The sequence below is a fragment of the Myodes glareolus genome, chromosome 1 (assembly GCF_982192425.1).
Source record: "Myodes glareolus chromosome 1, mMyoGla1.1, whole genome shotgun sequence".
NCBI classification, from domain to species: Eukaryota; Metazoa; Chordata; class Mammalia; order Rodentia; family Cricetidae; genus Myodes; species Myodes glareolus.
Genome location: NC_142026.1, coordinates 70177534 through 70188573, shown reverse-complemented (window position 1 = coordinate 70188573; position 11040 = coordinate 70177534). Strand labels below are relative to the sequence as shown.

Genomic DNA, 11040 nt, shown 5'->3' with positions numbered 1-11040 from the left:
TTTTAGTCTTGCAATGTTAAATATTTATGGTGGCTTGAATGATAAACGGTCCCATAGTTTCTGCACTTCAGTGTTTAAGTCCGACTTTTGTATAAGGAAATTGAAAACATTCACAAAACATTTTACCCTGGGGACCTCACTGGGATCAGACCTTAATCTTAATGCATTGGAAAGGAGCCCCAAGAAGGTGCTTTTCCTTTGCAACCTTCTTCTATCAATGTTGGACTCAAAACCCAGGGTTTATTCTCTCCATTATGCAGATTCAATTTGTTCAGGAGAAATCTCATGAAAGAAAGATACTAATTCAAAGAACAGCAATCAGATCACCTTCCTGAGAAGGTCCTGTTACCTGAGGTCTGAAGATTTGAAAGAAAGTACTCACCTGTATAGTTATAATATGTCTAATGCTGGCTTCTGGATGGAGATTCAATACCCAGTGGCCAAATAGATGGAAGTTGCAGTTTGTTTCCTGGTTTCTCAGACCTGAATAATCACACAGAAACTATGTTAATTACAATATTGTTTGGTCAATAGCTTAGACATATTCCTGGCTAACTTTTATATCTTAAATTCACCCATTTCTCTTATTCTGTGTATCGTCACAAGGCTGTGGTTTACCAGGTAAGGTTCCAGTGTCGTTCTCCTTTGGCAGCTTTATGGCATCTCCTTGATTATGCCTACTCTTTCTTTCTACTTCTTTGTTTGGATTTTCTGTTTGGCTTTACTCAGTTAAGCCATTGACCAAAAGCTGCTTCTTTATTAACCAATGACAGTAAAACATAGTCACAACATACAGAAAGAAATTCCACACTACCTCCCCTTTTCTGTCTAATTAAAAAGGAAATTTTAACTTTAACATAATAGGATTGCATACAACAAAACAGTTATTAGGCAAGAATTATAGCTACAATATTTAGTCCATTTACATTTAGAAAATTAAGGGAAATATTCATCTTCTATTCTATATTTGTGAGTCTAAAGTTTTATATTTAATCTATCTTCTATAATTAAAGCTATCTTTTTTCAACTCCAATGAGAGACTCCAGAAGGAATATAATATTACCTAAGTAAACAGGAAGAGCATTGTAAGCAATTTCCAAAACTCTAGAACTGACAGAGATATCCTGCTGCCTGGACAGTTACCCAAAGTTCTTTTGTAACATTGGGGCATCCATCTTCAGCCTACAGCCCCATGGCATATGGCAGACCTTTCCATGAAGCAGAAAATTTCAAAGACAATTCTGCCTATATTGGCAGATTGTAAATCACTTTCTTCTGTGTCCTGCAGAATGTCTGGAAGACTCTGTCATGAAGCGGGAAACTTGAAGGACTGTTTCACCTTCTTTGGGAAAGTTTAACAGTCATTTTTGAGCAGTACAGTCAAAGCAGTTTCTTAATCCAAATGGCTAGCCTTGTCACATTGAAGGCAAATTCCATAATGAGTTTCTTCAATGCCCATCTACCTCTCTGAAGTATTTGGTGCTGCCAGAAGCAGACATGTGTCACTTCAAGAAATGTATAAGTTCTTAAAACATTTTAAATTTCATATTCTGTACATCTTTGAAAGTTTTGAAAAATACCTATCCATCTGAAATATCTCTGTACATCTAGAAAACCTAAAAACATGACTATAAATTGGACTATTATAAATGACTGTCTATTAATCTGTATTTCTTAACTATATATTACATTTTAAAATGAACTAAACAAACACAATACTTTAAACAAGAACAGAAATATACATATAACAAAATTGACCTTAAATTTATATCAATAGACCAAGATCTGTACCAATGCAAAGTATTCATCTGTAGAGCATATCCCTTTTGAAATGAAAACAAACATTTATAAACAACCATTTAGGGGTTTGGCTGTTGTTATGTCCAAACTGCTTCCTACTTTTTGTTGGGCAAAGTATTTTGAGGGATTTGTGGAGATCTTTCAGGTGGCCTTGTTTTATCAAACCACATTAGTCTGGAAGGAATCCACAGGTTATCATTCTCTGGGGAAACAAAAGCAGAACCTCTTTTCTAAAGCAACATATCCTTAGACCAAATTTTGATATCAAGATACCTTTAAAAATAATATGTAGAAGGAGCGGCGGGCTGCGTTCTCGCCTGGCTCCCACATAGCTAGCTTTACACCCAGAAATAACAACACACAAACTATTCATTTAAATACTGCCTGGCCCATTATCTGTAGCCTCTTATTGGCTAACTCTCACATCTTGACTTCAACCCATTTCTAATAATCTGTATGTCACCACGAGCTCGTGGCTTACCTGGAAAGATTCAGCATGTCTGACCTGGCAGCTTCATGGCGGCAGCTCTCTGCCTCTGCCTTCTTTCTCTCAGAATTCTGTTCTGTCTTCCCTGCCTACCTATGTTCTGACCTATCAGGCCAAGCAGTCTCTTTATTAATTAACCAATGAAAGCAACAGAAATACAAAATATATATTAAATATCTCTTCTTAGTCAAGAAATTTAAAGAAAACACAATAATATACTCTGTATATTTTCCATCTTTATGTGACTTATATTTATTTACTCTTTTAATGTTTGACTGTCTGTACTCTTTTATATTACTTTTACTGTATCTTTAATGACTTTGCTTTATTTTTAAAACTCTTTACTTTGTAACTGTCTATACTCTTTTTTCTCTGTCTTTCAACCCTACATACATTTTTTAAATACACGATGACACATTTAGAGGTTTCTTTCTGTCTGAACATGTCTTTATTGCGTAGCCGTAATCATTTTCTGACCAGTAAAACTTTTAAAATGTTAAGCAGCTTGGTTGCAGTGGCCCTGGATGATAGCTCTGCCTCTCTTAGCTTTTTAATAAGGTTGCTGTACCTTTACCTCTAGCTCTGAGACTGCCAGGTAGTAGCTATGCTTACCACTTTAACTGTGGGAAGAATCATGCAGAACATAAACCCTTTTATCTGAGAAAACGTTGAATCTTCCTTGCAGTATACTGCAAGGCCTGGAAATATCTCTGTGTATGGCTGTAGGAATCTGCCATACTCTGCTACCTGTGCATGCCTAGCAGACCAGATCTGGCTGCTTGTCCAGGTGGGAGTGCTGCGCTGCTGGTGGGCTCTCAGCTCCTTTCCTCCTTACCTCGAGTGGGCAACCAAGCACCCTGAGCGAAACTTATGAGACACTATAAAAGCAGTGCTAAGAGGAAAACACATAGCACAAAATGCCTACATAAATAATGCCTACATAAATAATTTTGAGAAATCTCATACTAGTGACTTAACACCAAACCCCAAAGCTCTAGCATATAAAGGAAGCAAATTACTCCAAGAGGAGTATATGACTGGAAATAATCAAACTGAGTGTTGAAATCATTAACATATAAACAAAAAGAACAATACACAGAATTAATGAAAGAGTTTGTGTTTTGAGAAAATCAACAAGATAAACAAACCCTTACCTAAACTAACGAAAAGGGAGAGAGAAAGAGAGAGAGAGAGAGAGAGAGAGAGAGAGAGAGAGAGAGAGAATTGAAATGAACAAAATCAGAAATGAAAAGAGACATAACAACAGTCACTGAAGAAATCCAGATCATATTTCAATAACAGGTACTTCATAAAATTGGAAAATTTAAAATAAATAGACATGTTTCTGGAAATGTATCACTTACCAAAATGAAATCAAGACCAGATAAACATTTTAGATATACCTATAAACCCTAAAAATTAGAAACAGTCATTAAAAGTCTTCCAACCCCAACCTCAAAAGAAAGCCCAGTGCCAGCCGGTTTCATAGTAGAATTCTACCAGAATTTCAAAGATCAGCTACTACTAATACTCCTCAAAATGTTTCATAAAAGAGAAACAGAAGATACATAGCCAAATTGCATTTATGAGGCTAAAGTTACACTGAGAACGAAACAACATAAAGATGCAACTAAGAAAGAGAATTACAGATCATTCTCCCTCTTGAACACTGATGCAAAAATACTCAATAAAATATTGGCAAACAGAAACCCCAAAGCACATAAAAAAGTCATCCACCATATTCAAGTAAGCTTCATCCCAAAAATGCAGGGATGTTTCAAAATGCAAAAATCTGTCAATGTAAGTCACCATATAAACAAACTGAAACACATGGTCATCTCATTACATACTGAAAAAGCCTTTGACAAACCAACACCCTTTCATGTTCATATTAATGGTTTGGGGAGATTTTTGGTGCAAGGAGCACAAATAATGTAATAAAAGTAATTTACAGCAAGCTGACAGCGAACATAAAATTAAAAATATAGAGAAACTCAAAACAATTTCACTAGTATATTATATAGTCAAATATTCACTATTTGCAGATGAGATGATAGTTCACATAAGTAACCCCAAAAATTAAACTGGGGAAGTCCTACAACTGATAAACACTTTTAGTAATGTGGTAGGATACAGGGTTGACTCAGAAAAATCAATAGTCCTCCTATATACAAATGATGAATGGGATGTGAAAGAAAGAGAAGAAATATCAGTCTTTACAATAATAGCAAATAATGCAAAATATCATGGAGTAAGTCTACCAAACAAGTGAAAGACTTGTATAAGAACTTAAATCTCTGAAGAAAAAAATTGAAGAAAATATCAGAAAATGGAAAATTTCCCATGTTCTTGGACAGGTAGGAATCTTACCAAAAGCAATCTACAGATTCAATGCAATTCCCTCCAAAGTTCGAACACAATTCTTTACAGACCTCAATACAACAGTACTACATTTCACATGGAAAAACAACAAAATTCAGGATAGCTACAAAATTCTGTAAAGAAATTTCTGGGGTCATCACCATCTCTGACTTCAAACTGTACTATAGAGTTATAGTAATAAAAACATCTTGGTAAAGGCATAAAAACAGACATGTGAACCAATGGAATTGAAGACCCTGACATTTATCCACACATGCATGAACACCTGAATTTTAAAAATGAAGCAAAAACTCAACCATGGGAAAAAGAAAACAACTTGTACAGAAGGCGCTGTCGGAGCTGAATGTGGACTTGTGGAAGATTACAGACACATAGCTACCTCCAGACATAAAACTCAAGTACAAGTGGATCAGAGACATCACTATAAACCCATTTCACACTGAACCTGATAGAAGAGAAAGGAGGAAGTAGTCTTGAATGCACTGGCAGAGGAGACCACTTCCTGAATATAACACGAGTAGCACAAACACTGAGACCAAAATCAATAAATGGGAACTCCTAAAATTGGAAAGCTTCTGCAAGGCAAAGGAAATGGTAAATAAAACACAGTGACAGCCTACAGAATGGGAAAAGATTTTCATCAACAACACATCTGACAGAGGAAAAATATCCAAAATAAATAATAGCTCAAGAAACTAGACATGAAAATACAAAATAACCCAATTAAAAATGGTGTGCACATCAAAATATAAAATTCTCAGGAGAAGGATCTCAAATGGCCAGTAGACATTTAGTGAATTGTTCAACATCCTCAGGCTTCAGGGAAATGCAAATCAAAATGACTCTGAGATACCAAATGTTAATATTCCTAATCCCTGTATTTAAGAGATTGTTAAAAAAATTTTAGTATCTTCTTCAATATATTTCTTAAAAGTTTTCATTGTTCAATTCTCATATTTTCTTGTTTAGATTTATTGAGGTTTGCTTTATTACAGACTCTGTGGTCAATTTTTAAAAAGGTTCCATGAGGTGCTGAGAAGAAGGTATATTCTTTTCTGTTTGAAGGTATGTTCTGTAGATTTCTGTTTAGTCCATTTGAGTCATGACATCTGTTTGTTCTCTTATTTCTCTGTTAAGTATCTGTCTGACATGTGCACTGGGGAGAGTGGAGTGCTGAAGTCTCTTACTATTAGTGTGTGGGATTTGATGTGTGATTTAACCTTTAGTAATGTTTCTTTTACGTATATGGGTGCTCTTGTATTTGGGGCATAGATGTTCAGGATTGAGATTTCATCTTGATGGATTGTTCCTATGATGAGTATAAAGTGTCCTTCTCTATTTCTTCTGATTGATTTTAGATTGGTGTCTATTTTGTTAGATACTAGGGTAGCTACACCCACTTGTTTCTTAGGGCTGTATTTGAAACTAGGTATTGTTTAAATCTGTTTTTGTTATGGAATATCTTGTTTTATCCATCAGTGGTGCTTGAAAGCTTTGCTGGTTATAGTAGTCTGGGCTCCCATCTACAGTTTCTTAGTGTCTGCAACACATCTGTTCAGGACTTTCTAGCTTCCATGGTTTCCATTGAAAAATTGGGTATAATTCTGAAAGGTTTGCCTTTATATGTTACTCAGCCTTTTTCCTTTGTAGTTTGTAATATTCTTTCTTTATTCTGTATGTTTTCCATTTTGATTATTATTTTACATATAGTGAGGGGACTTTTTTGGTCCACTCTATTTGATGTCCTGTAAGCTTCTTGTACCTTCATAGCCTAGAAAAGTTTTCTTCTATAATTTTGTTGAATATATTTTCTGTGACTTTTGATCTGGATCTCTTTTCTTTTTTCTTTCCCAATTATTTTTTAGGTTTGGCCTTTCCATGGTATCATAGATTTCCTGGATGTTTTGTGTTAAGAATTTAGTGTATTTAACATTTTTATTGACCAATGTATCTATTTCTTCCAAACTATCCTCCGCACCTGAGATTCTCTCTTCCAGCTCCTGTATTCTGTTCATTATGCTTGCCTCTGTTGTTCCCATTTGTTTACCCAGTTTTTCCATTTTTAGAATTCCCTCAGTTTGTGTTTCCTTTATTGCTTCTACTTCATTCTTCAAGTCTTGAACTGTTTGAGCTGTTTGCTTTACCTGTTTGAGTGTTTTTCTTCATTTTCTTGTGTTTCTTTCAGTGATATATTGATTTCTTCCAATATTTTGTTTGTCTTTTTTCCAATTTCTTTAAAGGAATTTTTCATTTCCTCTTTAAATTTCTCCATCATTCTCATAAAGTTAAGTTTAAAATCATTTTGTTCTGCTTTGTCTAGGTTAGCACGATCAAATGATGTCTTCCTGTTGTATGACTACTGGGTTCTGGTGTTACCATGTTGCTTTTTAGGTTGTAGAATGAATTCTTGCACTGACACCTACCCATCTCTTCTTCCAATTGGTGCCAAAAGTATCTTTTCCTCTTGGTCCTGTCCTGCAGTTCCTGTCTGTGTCTTTGGAAACTGTTCTTGTTCTGCTGTGTAGTGTCACTGTCTGTGTCTCAGGGAGCCACTGAGGTCTACCTTGGCCTGATCTCTTAGTCCACTCTCTTGGTCTGCTCTCTTGGTTTACTCTCTTGGTCCATTATAGTCACAGCCTCTCTTGATCCTCTCTGTGTAGTCACAGACTGTGCTTCAGAGTTCCTCTGAGGTTGCAGGGTATAGGAGGATTTGTGAGCAGAGTGGAACTTGTAGCTTACAGGGTCTGATTGATTGGTTGGGGATGTTGGAGCAGCCTATCTCTTGGTCATCTCTGTGTGGTTGCAGCCTGTGTTTCAGAGTTCCTCTAATGTCATGGGGGATAGAAGGGTTTGAGGGCAGAGTGGGACTTGTAGCTTACATGGTCTGATTGGTAGGCTGGGGTGTTGGAGCAGCCTACCTGCAGGAAGCTTGCCTGTAGGATGGCTAGAGAACCTGAGGAAGGTGGGGGAGGGGCCTGGAGCTTTGCCTCCAGTATGGAGTGCTTACATAGTGGAGTGCCCCACAGGGTGACAGGCACTCACCTCTTGGTTCTCTCTGTGTAGTTTCAGCCTGTGTTTCAAGTTATTTTGAGGTCGCAGGGGATAGAAGTGTTTGGGGGCTGAGTAAAATTGTAGCTTACATGGTCCAATTGGTGGCATTAAAATTTTGAAGCAACCTGCCTGCAGGAAGTTTGCCTGCTGAATGGTTAGAGAAGCTGAGGCAGGTGGGGGAGAAGCCTGGGGTTTTATCCCAGTATGGCGGGCCTAGATAGTGGCAGCTGGGTGGGTGTTCACTTACCTCTTGGTCCTCTCTGTGTAGTTGCAGCCTCAGAAATCTCCACATTCTTAGGACCTCAGCATGCACTGGGAAGATGCTGGTCACCTCCAGAAGAGCAGATTTAGCAGGTCAGAACATTCGGATGCACAGCCATGTTTCTTCAATGTTGTCAGAAATCATCAGAGTGTGCACTGTGTCCTTATCAATCTGAAGGATTACACAGTATTTAAAGGTAATCTTCAATAGAGGAAATCAAGTCACATGGCAGAAATAAAGCAGAAAGCAAAGGCAAGACTGGAGTACATGTGTTAGGAAAACTCTGAAATGAATATAAGTAAGGACAGCTGTCTCAGGAGAGGAATTTTGAATTGCACAGTTTGTTGTAAAACTTGTCCTGGAAGACAAACCTGGAAGTTTTGAACTTGTGGATTTGACTTATTTTGGCTCATAATAAAATACAGGAATTCACATTGTGTAAGACCAATGATTTCTGCTGATCACTGGAATCTGTGGAGAACAGAAGGAATGAGGGACACAGTTTCAATGGACCTCACAGAAGAACCAGAATTGTTCTGTGGGATCTTAGCTTTAAGTAGTGTTTTTATTTCATGAAAAATTTTCAGAAAGGCTAAGAATAACATTAATGGTAGAAATAAAACAGAACCTTACTGACTCAAACCTGGATTAAAACCAGCATAATGGAGTGTGATAGTTGACTTCCTGTGGTCTGCAAGATGCGGGCTGTTTCTCCAGGACCATACCTGCCTGCATGTTGTCATGCTCCCCGCTGTGATGCACTGAACTTCTGAACTGGGTATGACACAGGAGAGTCTCCCATGTTTCAGGAGCCATCGCTATCCCCTCACAGACATACTGATAACATTAAGTGGATTCAGTGGATTTAAGGAGGGGCATGAAATTAGGAAAGAACAGCTATGGGGAGGATTGGAAAGGTACAGAATGGAGGAGGGGGAGATGGGTTTGATAATTTACATCAAGAAAAAAGCATTAAAAATGGGGCTGGAGGGATGGTTCAATAGTTAAGAGCGTCGACTGCTCTTCCAGGGGACCTATGTTCTGTTCCTACCATTGACATGGTGACTCACAACTCTCTGTAACTCCAGTTTCAGGGGATCTGACATACTCTTCTACCTCTGAAAGCACTGCATACATACGGTACACAGACATACATGCAAGCAAAATAGTCATACACATAAAAACAAAAATAATTAAATCTCTAAAAAAATCAGAACAACAAAAATCAAAGAAGTTCTGGAAAACATTCCAAAAAGTACCTCATAGTGTTTTGAGTGGTTTCAGAGTTTTATGTTGAGTCTTGAGAGTGAGTCTTTTCACTTTTTTTTGTCAACAATAAGCTATTTTTTAAAACACAAAGGAGTGTGTGTGTGTGTGTGTGTGTGTGTGTGTATGTGTGTGATACATTTCATTAGTTACCCCTGTTTCTCAGGCACACAGAGCTCAGGTAAAAATCTACTGTGAAATTATAGCAGTAGAGGACTAATGCCTTTATATAATGACTTTATTTAATGTGATTGATCAACCAATTGTCCAAGCACATATTAAGTTTATTTCTTTTGAAAAATGTCATTACTTTTGTTTTACATGTATGAATGTTTGCCTCCATGTAAGCATGTGCATTGTACATGTGCCTGGTGCCCACAGAGGTCCCGAAAGGGAGCTGAATTCCTTGGAACTGGAGTTTAGGTTCGTTCTGAGCTGCTGTGTGGGTGCTGGGCATCAAACCCAAGTCCTCCGGAAGAATAGCATATGCTCTTTACCTCTGAGTCATCTCTCCAGTCGCCTACATTTGATACATTAATAATGAATTTAATATTTGTTTAACACCCTATATCGAAGAAAATGGAACAAATATTTTTTTAAAAGTTATTCCAAATCTATGTATCTAAATAGGTATAAGAGAAACTTACGTTTCCTGTGTGAGTTGATGGATGGCAGGAACTTACCATGGAGGGAAGTGGGAGCTGTCGACAGAGGAATCCTGAAAGTTGAAGTTTCCGGAAAACCACAAAACCTTCAAGAAGAGCCTGATGGTTTGGCAGTCCCCGACTCAGTTCAGAAAGCAGCAGATGTCTGGGTTCAAGGGCATCTTGTGGGTGAAGGTCTTCCTGATAGCTTGAGGAGATGGAAACATTGCAAAAAGCCACCTCATAACGTTTTGAGTGGGATCCAGAGAATTGGGGAAGCTGGAGATTGAAATTTGCGGAGCTGGAGGCTGTGGGAGGGGCTGGGCTTTGACTTCTGCTGCCTGTCACCCCTCCCCCACCTCTTCGTGATCCAACAGACCAGAGTTCTGTGATACAGACCTGGGGAACACCGCCAGGTCCCAAGGAGCACGTGGCACCCAGTTCCTGCCAGGTTGATCCACTGTCACAGCTCCCTGGCAGCTCAGAGGCCCCTGAAGGACGTGATATGTAGAACAGGACAGTGACCGAGGGCATCCATGGAGGATTTCATACGGATGTAACCCTCTGAGGGGTGAACATATGCTATCAGGTACGCGGGGAGGTACACAGGCACAAACACGCCCGTCCTGAAGTCAGGTAATTGGCCTTGAACAGGCTCTAGCCCTCTTTCCCAGATGGCCTCTAACTGCTTGGACTCCAGACTGATGACACTGCCAAGTTCCTGGAGGACTTCCTCAGAAAGATGTTAAGGACAACGCCATGCACCATGCTGCAGAGTCCTTCCACTGTCCACTTATCCTCTGGAGAAGGTATTTACCGTGATAGCCATGGGCCCTCAGAGCCTCGTCTAAGCCGCACAAGATGGCTGGCTGTCTGCCCTCTCAACTCCATGTACTGTCTTCTGGGTAGAGCTAGACAAGGACTGTCTTAGGGACCTGGAAAGGCAGTCAATTGTCAAGTTGAAGCCCAATCATATCTGGGAATGAGCCTTGGGAAGAGATTGGGGTTGGAGTCTCAGTAGCCCCGTATAGTGTGACAATTCCCAAAGTAAAAACAGACTTCAGTGGCCAAAGAGACCATTGAGACAGTTCAGGGGGTGGGGGGGGGGACACAGGCACCCAGCATGGGAGGTGATTGCTACATAACCA

The 11040-nt window shown here is 38.8% G+C and overlaps 1 protein-coding gene across 1 annotated transcript; it reads right to left on the bottom strand.

Moving 5' to 3' along the window:
* Nucleotides 1-375: 375 nt before the first annotated feature.
* Nucleotides 376-10469, bottom strand: LOC125395541 (uncharacterized). The gene is made up of 3 exons (XM_085692267.2): nt 9932-10469; nt 7968-8153; nt 376-483 (listed from the first exon to the last, which is right to left on the bottom strand). Exons 1-2 carry the CDS (start codon nt 10424-10426, stop codon nt 8076-8078), a joined length of 573 nt encoding a protein of 190 aa, XP_085548393.1. The 5' UTR covers nt 10427-10469; the 3' UTR covers nt 376-483; nt 7968-8075.
* Between the last annotated feature and the right edge of the window lie 571 nt (nt 10470-11040).

What these genes read in the sequence shown, in the direction of transcription:
- LOC125395541 (XM_085692267.2), bottom strand. Translation starts at nt 10,426, where the DNA reads ATGCCCTCGGTCACTGTCCTGTTCTACATATCACGTCCTTCAGGGGCC. An exon ending in AGCTCCCACTTCCCTCCATG is followed by an intron (nt 8,154 to 9,931) that starts GTAAGTTCCTGC and finishes GTAATCCTTCAG; the next exon opens with ATTGATAAGGACACAGTGCA.